This window comes from Hemitrygon akajei, chromosome 17, assembly GCF_048418815.1.
Source record: "Hemitrygon akajei chromosome 17, sHemAka1.3, whole genome shotgun sequence".
Taxonomy (NCBI): domain Eukaryota; kingdom Metazoa; phylum Chordata; class Chondrichthyes; order Myliobatiformes; family Dasyatidae; genus Hemitrygon; species Hemitrygon akajei.
Genome location: NC_133140.1, coordinates 60,618,737 through 60,646,711, shown reverse-complemented (window position 1 = coordinate 60,646,711; position 27,975 = coordinate 60,618,737). Strand labels below are relative to the sequence as shown.

General features: G+C 39.5%; 1 protein-coding gene across 2 annotated transcripts in view; it reads left to right on the top strand.

Annotated features, from left to right (window-relative positions):
* Positions 1-23,604, top strand: part of kars1 (lysyl-tRNA synthetase 1) — a 34,568-nt gene extending 10,964 nt beyond the window's left edge. For both annotated transcript variants that reach the window (XM_073070272.1, XM_073070271.1), the window contains 9 exons: positions 2,937-3,062; positions 6,015-6,134; positions 9,106-9,268; positions 9,993-10,166; positions 11,913-11,998; positions 12,696-12,781; positions 15,206-15,332; positions 17,736-17,879; positions 23,186-23,604. In XM_073070272.1, coding sequence (XP_072926373.1) covers positions 2,937-3,062; positions 6,015-6,134; positions 9,106-9,268; positions 9,993-10,166; positions 11,913-11,998; positions 12,696-12,781; positions 15,206-15,332; positions 17,736-17,879; positions 23,186-23,266 — 1,107 coding nt within the window. In that variant the 3' untranslated portion in view covers positions 23,267-23,604. The remainder of the gene's footprint in view (positions 1-2,936; positions 3,063-6,014; positions 6,135-9,105; positions 9,269-9,992; positions 10,167-11,912; positions 11,999-12,695; positions 12,782-15,205; positions 15,333-17,735; positions 17,880-23,185) is intronic.
* Positions 23,605-27,975: the final 4,371 nt, after the last annotated feature.

The window sequence follows — 27,975 nt, the reverse complement described above, 5'->3', positions numbered from 1 at the left end:
AGATGTTAAAAGACTATAAGTTCGAAGTAAACCACCACATAGTTTCCACAAGTCCTCAGGGTCCCGATAGACTTGTCATCCCACACAGGCGGCAGAAGGGAATACTCACGCTATGGACTTGCAAGGCGCCACCAGACTCAGCCTCGCAGATGCAGCACACAGTGAAAGCGCCCTGACCGCAGCGGACTCTGAGTACGTTGAGCCTCCGACCATCCCCTCCGACACAGCCTCTCTGAGCACCATCCTCTGCCGAGCGCACTACGATGCTCCTGCCACCGGCCACTGGCAACGTGACCCCAAGGACTGGGGGCCTGTTCTTCCCAGCAGAGACCTGGACCTCACAACAGCAGCAGCAACGAAGCAGGCCTTCCTGGAGATTTCTAGATGTTCCTCTGAGCTCCCACATCCGTTTTTCATCAGATTAGGGTAGTGCACGGCACCCCGCTTGACAAATAACAGATGTCAACTCCGAAGAGGCCGCTGCAAACTGTGTCGCGCCGCCATCTTGAAGTAATGGGGCTGGGAGCAACACTACTATGTCCACATTTGACCATTAAAATACAGGAGCAGAATTAGGCCCTTTGGCCCATTGAGTCTGCTCCACCAAATGGTGCTTAAGTTGATACTCTCTGATCCATGTAGTTATTCCTTTTTTTTAATACACAAGAGCTATAGTGCAACTGAGTGGCTTCCTGAGTCATTTCAGAGGGCACATGAGAGTCAACTAAATTGGTCTTTTAGTAGGGTTGAGTAAATGGGTACGTACTAGAGTGTTGGTATAACTATAGTATCCCCGAGGTGGGAATAATGGAAAGATTGTAGTTAATATTGTGAGATGTTACCAGCTGATATCAGAAGGTCCTTGTACGCCAGTCACTCTGAGCAAATAGAAGTGCTGCAAGCGTTTAGAAAGGTAAATAGTCTGTTGGACTTCACTCAAGAGATAGTTGAGTACAGAAGCAAGGACATCTTACCAGGATTTTGCAAGATCTTGATGTGATCATAACTGGAGCTGTGCTCACCAGCTATACCTGGGTGTTTGTATGAGGACAGATTGCATCAATCAGTCCTATATTCACCAGGGGTTAGAATTATTGGATGGGATTTAATTGAAATCTGCAATATTCGGACGCAAATTTGGAACCCGTAGGCCACCTGGCCTAGAGCCTGCCATGCCATTAGGTATACTTGGCCTCAATTGCTCTTCTGTGCCAGTTCCACAGAGTGTGCCATTGCCTAATTATTTTAAAAAAACCTATGTACCTTTTCTTTAAATATCTCCAGAATCTTAGCCTCACAATCCTTTGGGATAGAGATCCTCTGCTCTGCAAGAAGAAATTCCAATGAGTCTCAGTTGTAAATGATGCTTTAAGTGTATATTTGGCAGACTGGGGTGAAGGAAGCATGTTTCCCTGCGTGTTGACTAGAATAAGTGGCACTGCCTCAAGATAAGGGAAAGGTTACCGCAACGCTTTACAGTACCAGCGACTTGCTGCTGTCTGTAAGGAGTTTGTGCATTCTCCCTGTGACTGGGTGGGTTTCTTCCCACCTCGCAAAGACGTATTAATTGGCCTCTTGGGTGTATTCGAGCCGTGTGTGCTCATTGGGCTAGAAGGGCCTGTTACCGTGCTGTATCTAAATAAAAAGATGTTCAATACTAAGATGAGGAATTTCATCATTTGAAAGCTGATGAACTTGTGCAGTTCTGCCTATAATGATGTAGAGGCTAAACTGCTGAATATATTTAGGAAGAAGGTAGATGGGGTTCCAGATTAAAAAAAGTGTGTAGAGAGAGCTGGCATATGCTTTTGAGGTAGAGTACCACACGATTGCCTTAATGATGGTACTATCTCAAAGGGCCAGATGGCCTTCCCCTGTTTTCCATGTTTGTGTGTTGCTTAGATTATGATCTGAGGATGAAATGCGGACATCCTGTCTCATCGCAATGAGATTAAAACCTGATTCATCCTCCTTTTAAGACAAAATGAAATATCAGCTTAAATATGATCTTGCTTGTAAAAGTGCCTGCTCTAGGCATTGCAAAGACAAAGACCAATCCCAAGTTGCTTAAAAATTGCATGCAGTTGATACCAAGTTATGGCCATGTATGTTTGAAACTTTTTAGGAATACTGTTCCCTTTGATGGGCTCAAACCTCATTGGCAAGTTGTGTTTTTGTATTGACAAATTCTTGAAATCACTAAAGGAATACTATTTTCATGAGTTGTCTTGTTTCCTAGGTACTAGCAAACTGAAATTTGTGTGTGTGTGTGTGTGTGTGTGTGTGTGTGTGTGTGTGTGTGTGTGTGTGTGTGTGTGTGTGTGTGTGTGTGTGTGTGTATATATATATATATATTTGGATATGCACTCAGTGGCCACTTTATTAGATACAGGAGTGGAACCCTGTGTGGTCTTCTGCTGCTGTAGCCCATCCACTTCAAGGGTCGACATGTTGTAATGCATGATTATTTGAGTTTCTGTAACCTTTCTGTCAGCTTGAACCAGTCTGACAATTCTCCTCCGGCCCCTCTGATTAACAAGGCACTTTCGCCCAGAGAATTGCTGCTCACTGGATGTTTTTATTGTTTCTTGCACCATTCTCTGTAAACTCTAGAGACTGTTGTGCATGAAAATCTGAAGAGATCAGCAGTTTCTGAGATACTCAAACCACCCTGTCTGGCACCAACAATCGCTGCATAGTCAAAGTCACTTTGATCACATTTCTTCTCCATTCTGATGTTCAGTCTAAACAACAACTGAACCTCTTGACCGTGTTTGCATGCTTTTATGCATTGAGTTGCTGTCACATGATTGGCTGATTAGATAATTGCATTAACAAGCAGGTGTACCTAATACAGTGGCCACTGGGTGTATATTTCTTGAATATTTCTGGGGGAGATTTTTCTCGGAATGAGCATTTATTCTTTGTTATGACAGGAAACCAGATATCGTCAGAGGTACCTGGACCTGATATTAAACGATTACGTGAGGCTGAAATTCATCACCAGGGCCAAAATCATCACCTACATACGGACGTTTTTAGATGATCTTGGATTTCTTGAGGCAAGTCTCTCTTGTACTTTTCACAAACGTATCAAGTTATTTCGTACTTATTGTGATCTGGATACACTATGATAGTTAATGACTTCATGTAGTGTCATCAAAACTTAATGCTTTTGTAAGAAAACTTATTTAGAGATTATGGATAGGCTAAAACTTAATCAAAACTTGGTACTTGAAATGTCTATTGCTCTTAAAGTGGATAGGTCACCTAGTCCAAATGGGATCAGGTGGACCCTAAGTTGTGAGGGAAGTATAGAAGAAAGTTGCAGACGTCCTGGGTACAATCTTCCAAACATCTGGAGGTGGTGCCTGAGGACTGGAAAACTGCAGCGGTTCCTTCAAAAGAGCAGTGCAAGTAACTAAAGCAATTTCTCAAATAATAGTGAACTAACAGCCACTTGGACAAGTGTGCACAAATTAGAAAAACTTGCATGATCAGTTGAATGCAAATTATGTTTAACATGATAAAATAGGTTGATGGTAGATATACGATCAATATGGTAGTTCTGGAATTCCAACAAAAGGTGTCACATATCATAAACTTGCCATCTAGGTTGAAAGGGACCATAGTGATAGACAACTGGCTGAGTAACAGGAAATAGTAATAGTAAAATGTTTGTTGTTGGGCTTGAAAGAACTGTATAATGGAGCTTCTGAGGGATCTATACTACTTTTAATATACATCAGTAACTTGGACTTCAGAATACAGAGCAATTTTCCAAATTTGCAGATGACGCAAGATTTAGAGGGACGGTGAACTGAGAGGGATGTAAGAAATAGAAGCATTAGGCATTTCCTGTCTCCTTTTCCATTCAGTAAGTTAGTGACTAAATTTTGAACCCAGTCTTGTTTCCTTTGTTCCCTTATGGTAATAAACTGCAAGGAGCCTGCTGCTGGGGTGGGCAGATGAAATTCTAATGCTGAGAAATGTGACATGTTATATTTTGGTGGGATGACTGAGAAAAGGTGGTAAAACCAGAGGGAACAATTTTAAAATGGAATCAAATCACCCACTCCCACCTTGGTCTGAATGTCAACTGTTTATTTCTCTCCATTAATGCTGTCTGGCCTGCTGAGTTCCTCCAGCAGTTTGTGTGTGTGTGTGTTGCTCTGGATTTCTAGCATCTGCAAAATCTTGTGTTTATGATTTGATGATGTGTCCAAATTGTTCATTGAAAGTCTTCCATTAAAAATGGCTTGCAGGGTTTTAATAATAGGGGCGTGCAGAAGGTAATCAACTTCTTGGCCTCCATTGGTCGGGGTCGACCATGGATATTGTGTTCTAGCCATCAAAGTCGATATAGGAGCCATTATGCAAGCCGGAGCAGTACAATATGGAGAGCAAGCTGTTGCCCATGCAGCGGGCTTCCCCTCTCTATGCAGCTGATGAAACCGAAGGAACACGGTAGCTGATACAGTTTGGTACCAGTGGCATCACAGGAGTTGCTAGTTAGTGTTCAGCTCAACCTAGGACCGCTTTAGGGACTCCAGCTCTCTGTTTTTCCTTGGGGTTTACACCCAAAGCTTCCCTGTGAGTGGGTATAGCTGCAAGGCAGCAGAGGTTCGAAATCAGAATTTTCCTTTTTGACGAGATGCCAGCCATGCTGATGAGCCCCATCTGCTCAGAGCGACTGGTTGTAAGATGGCACTAACCCACGTTTGCCCCTTCTCCTGCCAGTAGAAATGGTTCCGCTAAGCCACGCGTGAAGGTCGGGGGCTGTGGTTGTCAGAAGCTATTTGAGACATATGCCATTGGGAGCATTTAATAGGTAGTGGGATCTTATCCTGCTAACCCCTCCTGGCTATGACAGCCTTAAGGTTTGTTAAGACACTGTTTCTTTTACAGTTGTATTGTTAGTTCCAGGTAACTTCTCCATAGAAAAGATGCAAAACCCTTTAGGATTTCAAGTTCAAGTTTAATTGTCATTCAACCATACATGAATACCCATAAATACAGCCAAATGAAACAACATTCCTCTGAAGCCAAGGTGCAAAACATCATGCCAATAGTCATACACAAACAAGGCACATAAAGATAAGAAGTAAATATACAGTCACACAAAAAAAATACAAGCCCAAGTCCCTGAATAATATGTCCTGTAAGTTGATGGTGCATAGGTGTTATTGGCGAGAACAAACAGTTCTCAGCAGTCCACGAATACACACACACACACACACACACACACACACACACACACACACACACACACACACACACACACACACACACACACACACACACACACACACACACACACACACACACACACAGAATCCAGCTTGCCTTCCACCAAGTGAACACTGGAGGGCAGCACTGATGGGAGGGGCTGGTCCCCAAAGCAGCAAAAATGCAGCTCTGCGCCGCCACCTCTCCTGGACTGCTGCAACAGGCAAACCTGTGGCTTGAGGCCTAATCTTTGCTACAACCGCATCAGTGCAGCTCCCCCACCCTTCTGTATCGCCAACAAACAAGGGAAACAGACTTGTACCATATTACATTACCAATGTCCAACAGGGTCTTGCAATCGCAAGAGAAACATGCGAGACAGTCACTCACTGTTAGATTGCATGCCGCATGTTGACTGTGACTCTTTTCTGCAGTAGGCATTAACATGGTCTGCACCATGTCCAGCTCCTCTGCCAATGGGCAGCTGGCTGATGGGGTAGACCTGTAGTACATGAAAATCTTAATGTCCAGCATTGTCTTGCAGTCGTAAAAAAGGCATTTAAAAAAAGATAAGAGCACCTTTGGTTGGCCCCCAAGAGGCCGCTGCATCTGAACATGCTGCCATCTACTGGATGTTTGGATGAAAATATAACATCCTACTGCCTGTATTGGATATCTGTCCAGATTTTTCAATAATGGGATTTATTGTGTGATTTTTAGTACTATGTGTTTTGCTTGTGAGTGCAATATTGCTCTAATTTATGTACATTTAATCCTCTATGCAGGTGGAGACACCCATGATGAACGTCATTCCAGGTGGAGCTGTTGCCAAGCCTTTCATTACGCATCATAACGAATTAGACATGGATTTATACATGCGAATCGCACCAGAGCTTTACCATAAGGTACAAATCTTTTTGTTTAAGTTGAAAGCAGAAATATGATTTTTTTGTAATATTAGCTGGTGACTGTAGTTGCAATGTGGTCTATATAGCAGTTATTCATACACAGTCATACTAAAAGTAATTGAATAAGTAATCAGGATAGGTGATGCTGTTTGTTAGAGGAATATTGAACAGGAGATTGGATGGTCCTATACTTCTCTGATTGTTGCTATGGGATAACATACGCCTCCTCAAAGAATGATTTTGCTGGATCACACATGAATGATAAATATGTTATGACTTTATTATGAAAATCATGATTCTATATCTAGTTCACCATGTACAGTCAAAAGCAGGAAATGTATGACACTGCCTTTTGACTGGCCTGTACAGTTCTAGTAATTCTGAATTATCGATGAGAAGGGATTGTAATTTGAATGGTCCATTCCAGGAGAGGATTTTGTGCTGTAAAATAGTGGTTCACAGGACATGTACCAGGGCAGCATTGAAACCAAGTGCATATTGAACAGTGACTGAGATGTCAAGAGGAGTAGTTCAGCTAGTGTTACAATTATGCAACAGCAAAAGTCTTTGTAGCTAAGAACTTGGTTTTGCACGAATGATTAATTTTATTGTTTGCAGGGTCAATTTAATACGGTCAAGTAGACTTAGTCACTCTCAAACATATTCAAATGAAATTGATGACTGCAATTTATTATGTATAAGAAGGATGATTTGGCTGAAAGGGTTTATGATTTTTGGATCTGGAATATCAATTATTTTGTTCTGCTTTACATTTGTGTAGCAGAAATAACACAAAAAGAAAACTTTGTGACTCCTGGGGTTGGGGGGGGGGGGGGGTTGTACTTCATTAAGTTTGTCATCTTGCTCTGCTTACTGAATTTGTCTGCAGCAATCCATGTGTTCAGATTAAAGGAAAGGAATGATTTGGCTGGCAAGGTTAAATACAAGCTGTGACCTTTTGTTCTGTATGTAACTGCAGCAAAATGACTCCCCTTTTGACCTGCTGGGGTGATATATAAACCTGGTCCTGTCTTGGGGCCATGTTCTGTTATTGTGAGAATAATATATTGTTCATTGAACCAGGAAAATGATTTCAAGTAAAAATTCAACCAGGTTGAATTATCCAGGATGTTCAAAGGTTCTGGTACTAGTGAGTGGTTACCGTAGATTCCGGACTACAGAGCGCACCTGATTAAAAGCCGCAGGCTCTAATTTTAGAAATAAAATCAATTTTTTAATTGTAAAGGCCGCACCGGATTTTAGGCCGCACCGCTACTTTTAAATATACATACGTATCGGTAACACAAATTACGTTGCATATACTTTTTTACTGAACAGCACGAACAACATTCCAATATCTCCTAGCGACTGGTATAAATATATATACTGCAGCCTACCAGGAAAAGTTATTGATCGACTTTAACTTAAAAGCAGCGTTTTCGCTCGGGTCTGACGCGCTTGCGTAACGCGATCGGGTCTAATCGGGTCTGACGCGCTCGGGTCTTGCTTTTCTTCGAGTATTTTCCATGTTGATGAGGGTGAGTACAAATGACTGATTTACAATAATTTAATTGTGAAAGTGCGCTTGATTTATCGTACAATTTCATTGGACCTCTGTGAACTACTCATCAATTTTATTGGTCTACTGTTACGAGGCAAAATGTTTACGAGGCGGCATGAAAAAAAACCATGTATTAGCCGCTCTGGATTATAGGCCGCAGAGTTCAAAGCTGTTCAAAATGTGGGAAAAAAGTAGCGGCTTATAATCCGGAATCTACGGTAAGTTAAAGATGTGCTGTCTAGGTGGCCCTTGGAATTTTTTGGATTGTTAGTCATGAAACCTACATAAAAAGGATCTTGTTTCCCCTCCCTAGATTACATGCACAAGGTGAGGGTGAATGCTCTGACTGAGAAATTAGTTCTATTTGAGCAAAGGCTGCTATTCCTTTGCAAATTATGATTTGTGCAAAAGTGAGAAATATTTTTTGATGAAACTTATGTTCATAGTTGCTGATCATTGTCTAAATTTATAAATCTAACTTGCATGTTACTTTTATTTCTACCTTTATGCAAACACATAATTGAAATATGAAATATTTTTTATATCTTTCACTATATGAGCTTTTGTACAGATTTTCCTGCTTATTGCTGATAACTATTAGAACGTTGCAGCAAATTAGCTAGTACAAGAATTTGTTAACAACTTTGAATATGTATGCATAGCCAGCCGGGGCTGTGGCATCAGCATGGGACTTCGAGGCAAGTGGTCCCAGGTTCATATGCAGCCAGCTTGCTTTCCATCCGTGCTGGGTTGAGTGTTAAACTGGCAACTCAGGGCTCCATTTAAAAAAAAAAACAGACGAATGGTAAGAAAATGGCAAAAATGCTGCCCGATGTACCTCAAGGCATGAAAAGGAACAACAATATGAATGTATATCTTAATAATTTATAATGCCTTTAGACATAGGAAAGCGAATATTATATATGACTTGGAAGTCTGTATTTAGTTTAAGAATTTTATTATTTTGTATCAATAATGGAATATTATTCAGATACAAAAACAACATTCTCTAAGTTGTATGAAATGGGAAAAAAATCTTAGAGAATCATATTTTCTTAAACTAAGAATGGCTTGTAATTCATTTTGCTGTTTGAGGGAAATGTAATATTTAGATAGGTTTGAATTGAAAATGAAGAAATGCATTTGGAAAGAAAGGTTCATCTTCTGAAAATTTATAAGTAATATTAGAAATACTCTAATAAATTGTGTTCTGTTCAGCTTTCTTGTAGAAAAACAGCTGGATTGTGTAAGAACGTAGTGTTGTAAAAAGTTGCTTTTCATATAAGTAGACAGAATCTGTGACTAGAATTTGTGAAGTAGGAGCAATTACCTTACTTGTGGAACACAATAATTTCACTCACCTGTTCTATGATCCAAGGATAAAAAAACAGTATTTTTACTTTACAGATGCTGGTGGTGGGAGGTATTGACAGAGTGTATGAAATTGGCCGCCAGTTTAGAAATGAAGGTATTGATCTCACTCACAATCCGGAATTTACCACTTGCGAGTTTTACATGGCATATGCGGATTATAATGACCTGATGGAAATCACTGAGAAGCTTCTTTCAGGTTAGTAATTTGATTCTTAGTCTTGAACAAATGGTTTCTAGTGTATGTCGTAGATTCTTTGTCGATATTAAAAACCTTAAGAACAATGATTCCAGATTCCTCCTTCTCCACCCACCTGGCATCTGCAATCACTTTCCAGCTATCCTCCTTCCCAGCCCCACACCATATTCTCCTTTTCTTTCCAGTCCTGAAGAAGGCTCTTGGCCTGAAATGTCGACTGTTCATTTCTATGGATGCTGCTAGACCTACTTAGTTCCTCCAGCATTTTGCTTTGGATGTTGCTCTGTATTTCCGGCATCTGCAGAATTTCTTGTGTTTAAGAACAGTGACTGTTATTTTCTTTGTGATATTATTTTAGTTAGTTTCCCCTCTCTTATTGTCTTGAAGGGGATGCTCAACTAATTTCACTGGCCCTAGCTTGTGCAGCCATTTTATCAAAGTGATTATATTCATGTATCTTATTAAAGAGTGTTAGTAGATTTTTTTGATTCTGAAGAAGGTTCATGAAGCTTTGGAATACCTCTTTGTCAGTTGTTGGCCATAACTGTACTCTTCCAACAGGAAATGTTGCAAAAATTATTGGCAACTCTGGCATACGTTTTTATTTCATCTTCCTTTCTTCAATAGGAAATCTATGGTCTTGCCAACAAGGCTAACCTGGTGCTGAACCGTTTGTAATCTACTATTTTTTTGGAATGCAAATTGTGAAGATTTTCTTTTACAGGTATGGTTAAGAGCATAACAGGTAGCTACAAGATTACATACCAGCCTGAAGGACCGGAAGGCCAAAGTTATGAAATTGATTTTACACCACCATTCAAGCGTCTGAGCTTGACAGCGGATTTGGAGAAGATTCTGGGAGAAAAATTTCCATCTCCTGATCAATTTGGTACTGAAGGTAAGAGTGAGACATTCTTTTTTGTACTAATGGTTTTAATCAAAGATCTAAATGGACTGGAGGTTGTGAAAAGAATTTTTATATTCTTTGTGATTGATCACACAGCCCCCTACTAACATTTCTCAATTCTTCAGCTACTTGCAAATGCCCAATTATGTACCCAACTTTATTCAGAGAATCTCGACCTCTCCATGCAAAGTTCCTGCTGGAGTTTTCCAGGAATTTGCCCCTTTATGCCTCCTCCTTTGTACTGATCCTCAGTGATATCATTCAAAGTCACTGGAAGCTGAATATTGGCGCAAAGGCATCATGTTCACTACTGAATTTTTGCACTGGGTTATTGCTTCCCCCCCACCCCTCTCCAATTTATTGCATACTGCCTGACGTATCTGGGGAGTGGGGGGAAGAAAAGCTCACACTTATCCCAAGACCGAATGTCAGTGGAACCAAATCCTATCAAAGTACATGTGAAATCAGGTGAGCCTGATTAAGTTTAGAACTCCCATTCAAGCTGGTGGGGCCTACAGGAAGGTGCCACGGAGGCCAAGTCATTAGGTATATTTAAAGCAGAGATTAGCAGGTTCTTGATTAGTAAAGGCTTCAAAGGTTACGGGGCGAAGGCAGGAGAGTGGGGTTGAGAGGGATAATAATCAGTTATTAAGGAATGGCAAACAGACTTATTGGGCTGAATAGCCTAATTCTGCTCCTATGCCTTATGGTCTACAATGTGTAAATTCAGGACTAGAATCAAAAGATTGTTGTGCTAATGGAATTAAAGGAAAAAGGGATGGACCAGGAAACGGAAGTATAAGGGTTTATCTGTGGTATATTTGAATAGTGTTGGAGAGTTGAGTAGCATGTCCTATTATTTCTATTATAAACAATTGTTATGTTAACATTTCACTGTTTCAACTAACAAAAATAAATCTACAATTTGCATATCTAAATTACTGTATTTGAAAAGTAATCATTTGTAAGTCAAATGCCCACATGAACAATAGAACCTTGGATATTGCCAGTAAGAATTTAACCCTAGCTCTGTGGCGATTGGAACTTTGACCAGACAGTTTCTTTAACGATTAATTTGTTGCATATGATGTCAAACGAATGTGCAAGTATGCACACTTAAAAACATTAGAAGCAGGAACAGGGCATAAAGACCCTCTGATCTCCCTTTCTCTTTCATAAAGTCATGGCTGTGATCTTGGCCTCATATCTACTCTTCTACCTGTTGTCTGTAAGCATTGACTCCACAATAGTCCAAGAATTTGTCTTGAGTACATTCAATGACCCAACCTCCAGAGTTTTAAAGTATTCCAAAGAATTTTGAACCCTTAAGAGAAAAAATTCCTTCCTAATATCACATGATCAGAATCAGGTTTTGTTATCCTAGACATAGATCATGATAACTTGTTTTTTGGCAGCAGTACAGTGCAATACATTAAAAAAAATTGCTCTCAGTTACAATAAGAACTGTATTAAAAATAAATTGTACAAAAAGAGAGCAAAATACATGGATTCGTGGATCATTCAGAAATCTGAGACCATGACTATGAATTCGAGATTCCATGTAAGGAGAAAGATCCTCACAACATCTGTATTATCAAATAGCCTCAGAATCTAATTTGTTTCAATGTAATTAGCAAAGGCTTTCATTTGTGACTATAACTTCCTTTAACAAAATAGAATTCCTGTGTAGAATTTTCATTTGCATTTAAATGGACTAATTTCATTTTGTGTGAACAGAGACTCGTAAATTCTTTGACGACTTGTGTGTTCGAAAAGACGTTGAGTGTCCACCTCCAAGATCTACAGCCAGGCTTTTAGATAAGGTATAGCAAAAGTGCGTTATGAAATTCTGCAAAGTCAATTATGAAAGTCAATGTGCACGGTCAAGAACCTGATAATGGGGTTATAACAAAATTGTTGTGGCAAAATAGTTTGCAATTACATTACTTCTTTGACATGTCATAGAGTGATAGAAAAGTATAGCACAGAAACCAGTACTTCAGCCCGTCTAGTCCATGACAAACTATTTAAAATGCCTAGTCTTGTGCTTTGTATCTGAGCTCGCAATTAATGTGACAAATGAGAAAAGTTTGTAGCACCTTTTTAAATCAGAAATTATATCAGAATTTGTTTTCTTGTCAATAACAAGCAACTTCTATTGTAGTATTTGAGAGATTTTGCCTCCTAGTTTTAAAAATGAAGAAGCAATTTGGCTTAAAAATCATTGGTCATGTGATGATCATACTCCATATTTCTGATATCAATTTTTGCTCTCTCACATGATGTATTCCTCTTGCATTTTTGTAGCTATAACTAAATTCAACACATTAAACTCAAAAGCAGGATGGATTTTACAAAGCATCTATCCCATAACTTTCACAACCCCAAAAAGGAAAGATTTGTACAAGCTAACTTGTACACCACAGTGGTGGCCACTTGACTTACTAACTATATCTGATAATAGAGTGAACAATATATCTAAAATAAAATAGGTTTTAACTTGTTATCATTTTCTTCCAGTTGGTTGGTGATTTCCTGGAGGTCACTTGCATTAACCCAACGTTCATCTGTGACCATCCGCAAATCATGAGTCCATTGGCTAAATGGTAAGGTCAAAATACTAATAAAACCAGGAATAATATACACTTCTGTTTTTGCAGTGCTCACGTAATCAGAAAGTGGGGAAAGAAAATGTTTGGGTATTAGTTTTGGGGAGCATAGGTGGGTGGGGGAAAGCAGAAAGAGGAAGGCTCTTGTCCAGTTATACACCCCTTCTTGTTTCATGAAGTTGGCACACCGTCATGCTTTTGATTTAGTCACATTTCTTTCATCGGGCTCAAATAAACCCCAGGAACATAAAGTACTGCAAAGTAAGAACAATGGTGTGTTTGTATCCGGGATGGTGTACCAGCAGGAGGCAGATTACCTGCTACGTGTTAACATTTCAGACAGTTAATTTGTTTGTGTCTGGGTTTGCATATTCAGCTGCAAATGAGCCTCCTTGGGAACTGGTGAACATGGGGTTCTTAATGTATTTGAGAAGAGAAGGAAAATAAATGACACAAGTTGAAATGGGGCTTGATTTATTCAAATACCGTAGATTCCGGACTACAGAGCGCACCTGATTTTAAGCCGCTGGCACTAATTTTAGAAATAAAATCATTTTTTTAAATGTAAAGGCCGCACCGGATTTTAGGCCGCACCGGATTTTCGGCCGCAGGTGTCCCACGTTGTAATATGAGATATTTACACAGAAAGATATTACACGTGAGGATTTTTTTAACTTTTAATTAAATCCATATGGTAACAAAAACAAATACATATTGCAAATGCTTTTTTTCGAACCGTGCCCGTACGCGGCTACTTTTAAATATACGTTGCGTATACTTCTTTACTGAACAACATTCCAATATCTCCTAACGACTGGTAAAAAATATATATACTGCAGCCTACCAGGAAAAGTTATTGATACCTTTAACTTAAAAGCAGATTTCGCTCGGATCCAAAGCCGCTCGCGGAATCCGCTCCCCCCCTCCTTTCCGTTTCATCGCAAACGGCATTTAAAAGCAGATTTCGCTCGGATCCAAAGCCGCTCGCGGAATCCGCTCCCCCCCTCCTTTCCGTTTCATCGCAAACGGCATTTAAAAGCAGATTTCGCTCGGATCCAAAGCCGCTCGCGGAATCCGCTCCCCCCTCCGTCCCGTTTCATCGCAGACGGCATTTTCCCACAAGACGCCGCGAAACCGGGTGTGACGTCATAGCATCCCGCGATGTAGTACAGAAAACAAATATAGTTTAAACTAAGTAGGGTAGGTAGCACAATGCTTCGAGTGTTTTCCATGTTGATGAGGGTGAGTACAAATGACTGATTTACAATAATTTAATTGTGAAAGTGCGCTTGATTTATCGTACAATTTCATTGGACCTCTGTGAACTACTCATCAATTTTATTGGTCTACTGTTACGAGGCAAAATGTTTACGAGGCGGCATGAAAAAAACCTTGCATTAGCCGCTTCGGATTATTGGCCGCAAAGTTCAAAGCTGTTCAAAATGTGGGAAAAAAGTAGCGGCTTAAAATCCGGAATCTACGGTATGTTGAATTCCACAATTTTGTTATGAATTCATAAATGATGAAACAAAAATAATGTATGTGGAATTAAGTTACAGGATTGATGCTTACAGCATTGTTCCTTCTCAGTTGTATTCTTTTTATGAGGTGTTTGATTAAACAGCTGATGTCACATGAAGGAAACTAAAACCCTACTTTGAACATGAGCACAAGTTCCTAAGATATTTTGACAGTGAGGATTTTAAAAAGAAGCTCTTCCAAATGTGGGACATGCCAGAGACAATATGTTGAAGCACAATATTGGATGGTTACTGCATTTGTTAGTTCAGTGCTGTACTCGACAATGTTCTGAGAATAAACATGATATATCATCCCTTTATCAAGTATTCAGCCCTCTTGGAAGTTTTCATGTTTTATTGTTTTACAACACTGAATCACAGTGGATTTAATTTGGCCTTTTTGACACTGATCAACAAAAAAAAAGCTTTCATGCCAAAGTGAAAACAGATGTCTACAAAGTGATCTAAATTAATTACAAATATAAACCACAAAATAATTGATTGCATTAGTATTCATCCCCTTCAAGTCAGTTTTAGTAGATGTACCTTTGGCAGCAATTGCAGTCTTAAGTTTCTGTCAGCTTTGCACATGTGGAGGCTGCAATATTTCCCCCATTCTTCTTTACAAAACTACTCAAGTTCTTTCAGATTGCATGGAGATTGTGAGTGAACAGCCTTTTCTTAAGTCCAGCCACAAATTCTCCTCCAGAGTTGTCATAGGTCTCTTGGTGGCCTCCCTCACGAGTTCCCTTCTTGCACAGTCACTCAGTTTGGCCTGCTCTAGTTTTGAAAGGGAGGCAAAAACTTGTAAATTGAGGGTATAAAACACATGCACTATAAAAAGACTGGAACTCTTTGTTGTATTAAGACAATAAAATTATTGCTTTTTGATCTATTACAGGCATCGATCCTTCAAGGGTTTGACAGAGCGATTTGAACTATTTGTCATGAAAAAGGAGATTTGCAATGCATACACAGAATTGAATGATCCTGTTAAACAGAGAGAACTCTTTGAAGAACAGGCTAAGGTAACTCTTTTCTATGATGGATGATTGTAAAATTGAAATCCAAGTTCAGAGACTGCAGATACTGGAATCTAGAACAACATACAAGGTTCTGGAGAAATTCAGCAGGTCGGGCAGCACCTATGGAGGGAAGTGGACAACGATATTTTGGGTTAAGACCCAAATGTCAACTGTTCATTTCCCTCCACAGAAAAGAATACCAATTAATTTAACATTTATTAACGTCTAGCAACATATCTCTTTTTATTTGATTTTATTAAAATTATTCAACTTGTCATTCTGGTTTGATTTACTGATGTAAATATCCATTGAAGTACTTATCTAAAATGTTTATACTGTGTTTACATTGTATTTATAACATTAATAGTTGCAGTCTTTTGTTTCATTTTAAAATGCATTACAAATAAAGTGGCTTCCAGTTCATTGGGACACGTCAGGACCAGAACATTTTGGCTTAATTAAGTGGTTGTCTCAATTAGCTCATTGCATGGAAATAGTTAAAAAGATATTATAAAGACAACTACCATTTAACTGAGTAACAAATTATGTATTTAAATGAAATGCAGAACAAATTAGAACACTACCAATACCACCGCAGAACTAGAAAACTGTGTATGAGTTCCCATTAGTTATTGACAGAGGAATTATGCTGCCGTCTTCTTTTGATTGACTGTAAATTAACATAATCAGCACAAAAACCTAGCATAGATAATGGACTACCTTCATACGATTTTTGACAATTGCACCCTCCATATCTTCATCTTCATAATAACATTCAAGATGATTTTCAGTTCCTTCTGTTTCCTCTTAGTTCCTTCATAGTACTTCCTTGAAGTAGTGAAATTGTTTCGTTTTCACTCCCGGCCGTTTCTGGCATCTCCAAGCCTGAATGCTTGAAACCACAGTGAGCAAAACAGTTATTTGTCTTGCTGTTTAGTTCTTGCCAGCTGTCAGTGACAAAAATTGTTGCTTTCTTAACACAAGCACATGCAACAGACACTATTTAAAAACGATTCGCTCTGAGCACAGTGTGTCTGGCGGCCATGAAAGTCGATGCATCTGACGCTAGTAAGAAATTGTTTGGCACCAGTCTCCTGCCCCAATTAAGCTTCATGGTGTCCCATGCAAGAGGCTGCCTTGATTAATCAATGGCCTAATTAACTGAAATCCACTGAGTTAACAATTATTTCTTACCTTAGTAGGGAGAATGCATTATAAAAGTATCAATAAACTCCATTATTAAACTGCAAGGTGAGGACATTCAGTGTTGAATGTGTTTCTAGTAGCATAGGTTTGATTTATTTTAGTACTGGGAAGATTATATTTCAAATTGATAAATGCATTGTGAAACCCACTGTTTAATTGAATATTCTTGTCTTGGTCAGAAGGGCTGTTGGTATAAACAAATGTTTAATAGGTACAAGGTTGTTTTGTAAAATGACATTCCCCTTACAACATTTCCAATCTTCCAGATACAACATCCTTTTGCCTAATATTTCTGCATATGAAAGGGCAACACAGTCTCTTCATCTTCTTTGGCTTCCTGTTTTGCAGGCTTGGCCATGCTCTTGGTTCTGCTCTGCTGCACTGCCTTGGTGATTGCTTAGCAACCTCTGTCTCTGTTGCTTGTATTGGAAGTTTCCAAGAGTGATGGAGCAGTCTTAAATAATGTATTTTGCCCCCCTGGTGGTTGATTGTAAAATTTGACATTCACCAATAATTTAAGGAGAAACAACAAAAAGATCTGCAAATGCTGGAAATCCAAGCAACACACACACAATGCTGGAGGAACTTAACAGGCCAGGCAGCATCTAGGAAAAGAATATAGTTGACGTTTTGGGCTGTACTCTTTGCCTAGATGCTGCCTGGCCTGCTGACTTCCTCCAGCATTTTATGTGTGTTGCAATAGTTTAAGGAGTGTGTGAATGTGGAGCACATAGAGAAAAAGAGATTACTGTGTTACTCAGTGTGGAGAATAGGGAGGATGTTTTGTGTCTAATCTCAACATCCTGTGAGGTGAACTTTCCTTGTATTTAAATCCCTACTGTGCCTGCAGTTGGACTATCTAAACAACATTTGTCCTGCCTAACCCTACTTGAAACATAATGCCTCTGCATAATTTGGTCCAGTTATCATTTGCCCTCTTCGGCACATAATTGTGACTAAATTATGCATAGGGTTTAGATGAATATTAAGTCTTGATCTGAATTTAAAATACTGTTCAAATAATGGAATGAAAATCAAAATTATTGTGCTTTATTGGCAGTTTGGTTGAAAATAAAAATTATAGAAGGATTCAATTTCTTTTGAGTTGCAAGATAATCCTGTTTAATTCAGTAGAAATACTAAAACATTTAAAATTTGAATCTTTTGAATGGAATACATTGTGTTTTAATGTTACTACAGGCTAAAGCTGCTGGTGATGACGAAGCCATGTTTATTGATGACAACTTCTGTACGGCTTTGGAGTATGGACTCCCTCCCACAGCCGGATGGGGCATGGGCATAGATAGATTCACCATGTTCTTGACAAATTCCAGTAATATCAAGGTAAATTAATTTTTTTTAAATCGGTAAACTAAAGCTCTTGTGTTTTTGTCAATTATTTCCCAAGTAAGTAGATTCTGCACCAAGTCACTTCTACTGCCATTTTCAAAATTTCAGAGCAGTTTGTCCATCATTATTCAAGCATCCCAAAACCCAAGCTGCATATTATATTGGTGTTTTTAAAAAGCAATTTCTGTGTAGTGTTCTGTACACCTCACTTAGTTCACCATTGACATTTTGTTTTAACATTGCTCCTCTTTCATATTTTGTTGGATGACCAGCAAGAGGCAGATATTGAATTCAAATCTTAATTTGTATCAGTTTAGTGGGCCTGAGATATGGAACAAGATAAGACTAGTAAGGCTGCTGGATAGAAATTTTTATTTATTTTAAAAAGATACAGTGCAGAACAGGCCCTTCCAGCCCTTAAGCTGTTCTGCTCAGTAACCCATTGATTTAACCCTAGCCTAATCACGGGCTAACTTACAATGACCAATTAACCTACCAACTGGTATGTCTTTGGAGAAAACCGGAGGACCCGGAGGAAACCCACATGGTCACAGAGAGAACATACAAACTCCTTATAAGCAGGGGTGGGAAATGAACCTGGGTCGCTGGTGTTGTGCTAACTAGTGAGCTACCGCACTGGTAATATATAATCTATACAGGCTGAGTAAGGACAAGCTGACTTTGGTTTCTCTAGATCTTGCGGTAGAGTACTCAAGTGTATCAATAGGAATGTAACCTAGCACCAGGGTGAATCCAATAAACACTAAATAACCTGATTATATTATTTAAGTTATGAACACATTCCCTGCTTTCATCTGGGTGGCTAAGATGTCTAAATGAAATGCACAAAAATCTATGAACTGATAATGGTTTCCTTTTCTTGACACACTTAGTATTTTTTTCCCTTTTTTTTAAAAAAAAAGTCATTTTTTTCTTAACAGCTATTTTTATCCAACCTAAAGTTTTCAAATGTGTGGTTGCTTCAGTTCCTTCCAGATCTGTGTTTGATTTCTTATAGTAACTAGCTAAGATTATAAGTGATGTTTTATGGCATAATTTTCTTTCATGAATCAACTTGCTCGTCTGTCTTCATTAACAGTGAAGCAGGAATACAGTGCTACCCATTTATTGGTGATGCTTCTGCACCCATGTAAACTGGGTTGATGTAACTGATCCAAGATGATGTTGGGTGTGGTATTATTATCAACTGAGTGTTAATGGGTTGTATTGTTTTCAATATTTCTTTGTTCTGGACTTGATTGTAACATACAACATTTATTTTTGCTTATCACCAACTACAACGTGGCCATTGTTAAATTAAACATTGTTAACCATGTTAAATTTTATTCAGTGTGCTTTCAGAATATAGGTCAGTTTTGTCTGCATTAAAGATGTCATTGGAACTTGTTGAAGAAATTCCTCAATGGGCCTGTCATCTAGATTCGATATGCCTACCGATAAATCTTCCCCAGTAGACTACGTTGTTGAAGAGATTAATTCACAATTTATGCTGAAAATTAGCTACTGAATTCATCAATATATGTTTTCTTTGCAGAACTTTTGGTTTTCTCACAAATATCTTTCTTTGTTAAGTGTGTTTGGTCAGCTTTAACTCTTGCTTTACTCAAGCACCTTATCTAATCCCACAGACACGATATAGCTGTTAGTATTTAATTTCTCCCCCCCCCCCCCCCCCAATATCTTTTTCATTGTTCTTTACTCAACCAGAGTATATTTGAAATGAACTTGTATTGTTTGGAATGTTCTTACAAGCGCCTTTGATACCTGATTTCTAGTTCTTGAAAATAGTTTGTTTTTCGCATTGTCGTGCTTATTATTTGCACTTTAAAGGCCAATTCCAAAGTAAATTAGTCATGAAAATTGATAGAAACATTAGTATATTCCATTGAGTGTATTATACACATCTAATCGTGTTTCACATTTTCTGTCTAACTTGTTATGCCTGCTGCAACAGCCATAACCAAAACATGCTTCTCAAGCTAACAAATTAAAAGCCCAAGAAATGCTCAGGTTATTCCAAACAAAAGGCTTAGGGGTGAGCAGTAACAAAGATGGTGTTTTGGATTATCAGGATACCTCTCTAAATCAGCCTCAACATAAAAAAGGTGCAAAGGCAAATGAAGGATTTTATTATGTCGTTGACAAAGGCGATATCTTGACTTTTGTGTGGTTGAAATAAATGGGAAGGACTGAACTGATCAAAGATCACTTCTTGAAAAGCTTGTTATCAATTTTACAGATACTGTACTTACTAAACTTGCCATTTCCTGATTTACTTCTTGGCAATTTGTTCAGTCAGGTGGGCTATAAAAATACACTGCTTTTCCTCCTCTGGAACCTGCCTGAATCCTATTGAGCTGAGAAGGAAAACATGCTATTTGTAAAAAGAACACTTGAGATGCCCATTTCTTTGAAAGTATGGACCAATTTCTATGAATCAAAGAACTTCAAACTTTTCTAGATAACTAAGTATCTAAACAGGATATTTTTAGTTTTTATTAGAATGACAGCAAGCTCGGCCATCCCTTTCCTCATAGGAACAAACTATAAATACAGTAATGCCTTTAATAACATGATACTGCAATGTACAGTATATTTTATTACTTGTGTGGCAATCTGTTTTATGTGACTAATAAATTACTAAGTACTCTATTGATTAAAATTTTTAAATGTTATAGAATCCTATTAAGTCTTCTCAAGGCCATTGACTTTAACTCTTATCCGGTGTAGTCCAAATTGTGTGCATTTGGGGGGGGGAGGAGGGAGAGAGAAGTTCTGCCCTTGAACACTGGTGTATTTTCCACATTTGACCTGTTTCAATGGTATTTTCTGGCAGCTGCCTGTGTTAAGACCATAAGACATATAGGAGCAGAGTTAGGCCATTCAGCCCATCGTCGGCTCCACCATTTCATCATGGCTGATCCCAGATCCCATTCAACCCCATACACCTGCCCTCATCATATCACTTGATACCCCAACCAATCAGGAATCCATCAATTTCTGTTTTAAATGTACCCATGGACTTGGCCTCCACTGCGGTTTGTGGCAGAGCATTCCACAGATTTACCATGCTATGGCTAAAAGAAATTTGCCTGCTGAATGTCGAGAGTATAGTTGTACACAACAACATGTGCACACAGGTAGATGGAGAACAGCAACGCCACCACATAGAATCATGGAAGCACTATTCACCAGAAAACGTAAACAAATTATACCCAATGTTTACAAGAAAGAACACAATTAGAGGAAAAAATGTCAATTTTAGTGCAGAGTAGTCGTATTGTTGCTTGTCTATGGTGATTGGGACTTTGTCAGTTGGTTTAAAGGAAGTAACTGTTCTTGAACCTAGTGGTGTGCAATTTCAGACTTCTGTACATCCTTCCCGATTTAGCTGCAAAAAAAAAAAAGATGGCATGGCCAGATGGTGGTGATCTTTGATTCATGGTGGTTTTTAAGGAAGCTGTAACTTAAGAAAGGATGTGCTGGCATTAGAGAGGATCCAGAGGAGGTTTTTGAGAATTATCCTGAGAATGAAAGGGTCAATGTATGAGGAGTGTTTAATGGCTCTGAGCCTGTACATGCTGGATTTTAGATGAATGAGGAGGAATCTCATTGAAATCTGTCGAATATTAAAAGGTCTAGTAGACGTGGAGAGGATGTTTCCAATTGTGGGAAAATCTCGGACCAGAGGGCACAAATTCACAATAAAAGAACATCCCTTTGGAACAGAGTCGAGGAGGAATTTCTTTAGCCAGAAAGTGGTGAATCTACAGAACTAATTGCCACAGACAGCTATGGAGGCCAAGTCACTGGGTATATTTAAAGTGGAGGTTGATGGGTTTTTGATTAGTAAGGGCATCAAAGGTTACAGAGAAGAAAGCAGGAGAATGGGGTTGAGAGGGATAATAAATCAGCCATGATGGAATGGCGGACCAGACCCAGTAGGCCTAATGGCCTTATTCTGCTCCAATGTCTTGCGGTCTTTCAGCAGCACATCTTGGGACTGTGTTGGTCATTGACTCAAACAACTCATTTCGATGTATGTTTGGATGTACAAATGACAAATACTTTTGTGGAAGTTTGTTATAATATTTAATGACAAGCTGAACCCCTGTAATTCCCAAGAAAGTAAAGGCGCTGGGACACTTTATGATTACATCAGTACGCTGGGCCCAGGACAGATCATCTGATATGTTACTGCTCAGGAATTAAAAGTTAATTCTGTCCACCACCGATGGTGTATGTTTAAACCACCCCCCTTCCTGAAGTCAACAAACAGCTCTTTTGTTGATGTTGAACGAGAAGCTTTTGTGCCACTACACTACCTAAGGACCTATAATATCTTGCTCTGGTAAGCTAACTTGTCGCCACCTGCAATTTGTCCAATAATTGCAGTGTTGTTGGAGAATTGGGAAGTAACATTGCAGCTGTGCTTTGCCACACAATCAGGTGTGTACAGAGGGTAGAGCAGGAGCTATACTCTTGGCCTTGAGGTGTCTGTGTCAGATCAACCAAGAGGAGATGTTACCAATTATCACTGATGGATGAGATCTACCCATGAAGAAGCTGAGTATCGAGTTGCTGAAGGAGATACAGAAGCCCAGGTCTTGAAGCTTGACGATGAGTTTGGGTGGGATGATTATGAACATGTTGGTCCAGTGCAGAATGAAGAGCCAGAGAATCTCTCTCTTGAAGGATGCCTGGATGTTGGCCTCAGACACTGACAATTATATGGTTGGCTAGGGGCTTGTCGTAGTTCTCAGTATCAAAGCCTGCAGAAATGATATTGAACTCATTGGGAGTGATGGGTGATTGCAGCTTGCGCTACCTGATCTTACTTTATAGGAATTTATATTGTTTAAAAACTCTGCCAGAGGTGTTGAATGTCCCATCTGTGATTCCAGTTTGGTCTGAAATAGCCTTTTTTTGTTGGAATGGTCTTCTGAAGGTTGCACCTAGACTTGTATGACTGGATTGCCAACTCTAAAGTGGCACAGATCTAGCCCTCAGCAAATTATGAATCTCTTGTTTCACGCAGGGCTTCTGGTTAGGCCTATTGAATTCAATGTTAAAGCATACTTTGATGGCATCTGAAATCAATAGCCTTGGGTCTTTAAAATGATTACACTTCAAATGGCGTCTCTTAATTTACCCATAAGCAGCAATGTGTGAAATGTTATTTATATGCAGGTCAGAAATATGTACATTTGACATTGTATGTAAAATGATTTCTTACAAGATTAATATTAAAGATAATTTTATTTTGTCTTTTACTTTAGGAGGTCTTGTTCTTCCCAGCAATGAAACCAGAGGACAATAAAAAGAACGATGGTACTGAAAATACACCTTCAGCAGATTAGAAACACTGCCATTCAATGGATCACTGAAACACGATTGCACCATCACATGCTTAATTTTCTTAAAAAATTGTCTTGTGACTCCAAAAGAAAGTTAAACTTCCTTGCATTTCAAGTATGCTGACATTTTCAAGTTATTTTTGTTTTGCAATAATCTCCAATTCCTATAATTAATTTCACATTAAGAAAATGTAACAAAATTATTTGTCAGGTTTAACATCTTTTATACTGATGTTTCTGTACATTTCCTGAATATGTTCCTAGAATGCAGCATTTTTTTTTGCATTACAGAGAAGGATACTGTATTGATGAATCATTAAAAAATTCGAAGGAACAGTGAATTGCTCTTAATAAGTTGCTGCTTTTTAAAAAATTATACATTTAGATTCTTTCTTTAAAAAAAAATCAGTGCGTAATAACATCATGGGAAAATAAGACACTTAATTCTTCTTCAATGCAGACTGGATCTCTTGAGGTCAGCTTGGTATTTTACACTGGATGGGCCATGCTTGTATGTATGTAGTTCTGTCACTACACTATAAGAAGAATGTGTGCTTAAAAAAAAACTGCAGATGTGGCCTCGATTGGAACACCTTTTATTGGTTGAGAGTAGCTGAGCTTGTTTTCCCTGGAGCAAAGGAGACTTGAGGAATGACCTGATAGAGGTACATCATATGATAGGCATAGATAGGATAAACCGTCAAAAGATTTTCCCATGTTGTGGATATCAAACAGGAGAGTTGAAATATAAGGCACAGTAGAAAATCTTGTCTTGATACCAATATACAAGTTTCAAGTTCAAGTTTATTGTCATTCAATAGTACATATGTACACAGCTAAATAAAACAATGTTCCTCCAGACCATAGTCTTCCATCCTAACAATCTTTATACTGGTTAATTCACTAAAACAGTGCATTGGGATAGTCCAAGGTAAAACAATGTGTGTAGAATAAAGTATTACAGTGTGCAGAAAGTGCAGTGTAGGTAGATAGTAAGGTGTAAGGTCATAATGAAGCACACTGTGAGGTCAAGAGCCTATCTTACAGTACTAGGGAACCACTCAATAGACTTTTAACATTAATTTAGAAGCTGTCCTTGAACTTAGTGGTGCATGCTTTCAGACTTTTACCCCCTCCATTGGGCAAGAGATATAAAGGAGACAATGTTCAGGGTGGGTGGGGTCTTTGATTATGTTGGCTGCTTTACTGAGACAATGAAAAGTGTAAACAGAGGTAGACAAAGTCAGTGGTGGGAGGGGGTTGATTTCTGTGATGTGCTTGGCTGACTTCACAACTCTGCAGGTTCCTGTGATCACAGGCAGAGCAGTTGTCATACAAAGCTGTGGTGCAACAACTTAAAAACCGATAAGGGGCAAACAGGAGAAAATCTGCAGATGCTGGAAATCCAAGCAACACAAAATGCTGGAGGAACTCAGGAGGCCAGGCAGCATCTATGGAAGAGAGTATAATCAATGTTTGGGACCTAGACGGTTCTTCAAGTCAAAGGGGATGTGTCAAAGTAATTGTCAAGTTCGCCAATGCAACTGTGGTAGGGTTCATCACCAACAAAGACAAGACAGCCTGCAGAGAGTGAATGGAAGAGCTCAAGGCCTGGTGCCAGGCAAATAACCTCTTCCTCAATGTCAACAAGACAAAGATGGCTATCGACTTAGGAGAACTTGCCCCACTTGTATCCCTCTTTACACCTGCAGCACAGCAGTGGAAACTGCAAGTGGTTTCAGTCTCTGGGGAGTGCATATCTCACAGCCTCATGGTTTCAGAACACATTCCACACAATCAGCAAAGCTCACCAACATCTCTACTTTCTGAGGAGGCTGAAGAAAGCTGGACTTTGCACATCCATACACACATCAATCTACAGATGTGTAGTAGAGAGTATCCTAACAACCTGCATCATTGCATGGTACAGAAACTGCACTGTGGTGGATATGAAGGCTCGACAACAGGTGACCAGAACTGCCCAATGCATTACCAGAACCAGCTTGTCCAAAATCAAGGACAAATATACAGAATGGTGCCAGAAAAGGGCCAGTAACATGGAGGATATCACCAATCCCACTCATGGACAGTTTGCCCCACTCCCATCTATGCCAGGACCACCAGACTCAAAAAATAGTTACTTTCTCCAAGCAGTAAGACTGGTCAACACTTCCAGCCACTAACCCACCCCTCCATACCCCCTACCACCTCCACTTTATGCACAGATACTCCTGTGCTTAGCGTTACTTTATGGATGTTCCTTGTGCTTCTTAAAAATTGTATTCTTTATCTTCTGTATTTTTTTTGGGCTGCATCGAAACTAGAATAACAATTATTTTGTTCTTCTTTACACTTGTGTATTGGAAATGACATGAAACAATCTTGAATTTGGATTTTCTTCAGCTTCCTGAGGAAGCAGACATAAGCTATGGTGTGCTTACTTGGCCATGCGTCAATATGGTTGGACCAGGATAATTTATTGCTAATGTTCACTCCTGGTAACTTGAAGCTCTCAACCCACTTGACCTCAGTGCAGATGATGCAAATGGGAGCACTGAGTTTATATAGGATCTGAGGGGTGAGTTTATTTTTGATTGCACAGTTGATATCCAGAACATGCTGGAAATGATGAAATCAGATACAATTACAGTCAGTTTAGGAGGTATTTAGATGGATACTTAAATAGGCAGGACATTCAGGGATATCGTTCTAATGAGGGCACTCTAGGTGAGCAGGAGTCAGCATGGACATGGTGGCTCTAGGGGTCTGTTTCTCTGCCGTTAAGTGTCTTCAAGTTTAAAAACAAAATCAGTTCATTACCTCTCACCAGTCTGCCTGGAAATACTCGGCTGGCTGTACAAGATGTGGAAAAGTTACTGACTCTTCATTAGAAACTAAATTTGTGATCAATTCTGAGCTTTACAGTAGCACAACAGCTGGTGCAGCAGCTTTGAGATTTGCTGCCTGTAAGGAGTTTGAAGTTCTCTCCGTGACTGCATGGATTTCCTCTGGATGCTCCATTTTCCGCCCAAGACGTACCATTGGGGTTAGTGAGTTGTGGGTGCGCTAGGTTGGTACCAGAAGTGTGGCAACATTTGCGGGCTGCCCAACACAATCCTCGCTGATTTGGTTTGACACAAATGACACATCGCACTGTTTTGATGTACATATGACAAATAAAGCTCAGCTGATTCTGCATCACGGTTCAGCATTTCCAAAGTCACTGAAGAATTAAAAAGAGAAATTCATTTGTGCCTCAAAGAGCAGCCAAAGCAGAAAGCCCAAGCCTTGCTGCATTTAGGATATAGTGAGATACCATTATAAAGACTGTGATTTATAACTAAACTGTATGCATTCATGGAAACTTACATAGAATTAACACCTGTGTAACCAGGCATAGAAAACACACTTGACACTGAACACAGAGCTGCATGTTTATGTCATTGTTCCCTAGTCCACATCAACAGTGCCAATCTAACCAAGATGATGGAAGAACATATGGCATATACAGTGCTGAGAGATGATGTACCATTGATTTCCCCTCAAAGATGATGATGATGTGTGAACATGGATTACTAAGTTTTAAAAAAAAAGGAAAATCAAAAACTTATATTTGTAGTAGGCAGCCGTCAATCCCAGGGGATCATGGGTTAGCGCCTCTGGTGGACTGTGTCCGCTCCAGGGTGTAAGCCTGGGCAGGAAGATTTGAAGAACCGGCTGTTACCCATGCAGCGACTCCCCCTCTCCACGTCACTGATGTAGTCCAAGGCACCAGAATCGTCGCAGAGGTTGCCAGAGTGAAGTTGTAAACAACATCAAACTGCCTTAGGGACCCCGGCTCCGGATTTCTTACTCAGGGTTTTACTCCCGAAGACTTTCCCGTGGGTGGGTATTGCCACAAGACAGCGGAGGTTTAAAATCAGAGTTTTCCTTCTAGGTAGGCTGCTGAGCCCCACCTGCCTGAAGCAACTGGCTTTGAGGCGCCAGTAGTCCGCCTTCGCCCCTTGTAAGTAGAAAGATTTCCGCCAGGCCTAGAAGCTAAGCCACACGTGAAGGCCAAGATTTGGACTTGGTTGAGTCACACACCATTTGGAGCACTTTATAGGTTAGGGGAGTTTATCTCCATGGCCACTCACCCCCCCCCCCCCCACCCCCGGTCTATGATAACCTTAGAAACCATTTGTAGAGTAATGCATAACCAATTATCTCAACCTAAGCAATCCATACCCTCCTCAATCATGTGAGCACAAAACAAGTTTAAGACCAAATATTACAAAACCTAAGACACTGTTAATCATGAATAATAAAAGTTAACTTGTAAAAATATTTCCATTTTCAGTTGTTTCATCCTTGACAACTGTTCCTTCTTTTCAAACTTGAAAAACTGGACCAATAATTTCAATAATTTGTTGTGGGAGAAAGAGCTCACATTCCGAGTGGATCCTTTTGATCACATCTCCAGCTCTGACCAGCAGTCATCTCCAGGAACTTTTTCTCTCTACATATGACGTTGAATGTTCCTAGCCCAAAGCCTTCCTGTACGGCGTTTGTTGGTTCATGTGACCTTTTTTTTTAATGGAGCTACTTCAAAGATCCGACCCACGTCCCTTCCAGAATCATTCTGCACCAGTTTAAAAACTTCAACTCAACTCCAGCGCAGCCCTGAACTTTTCGCCCCAATCACGTTATCAGACTGCATAGCACGTGATCAG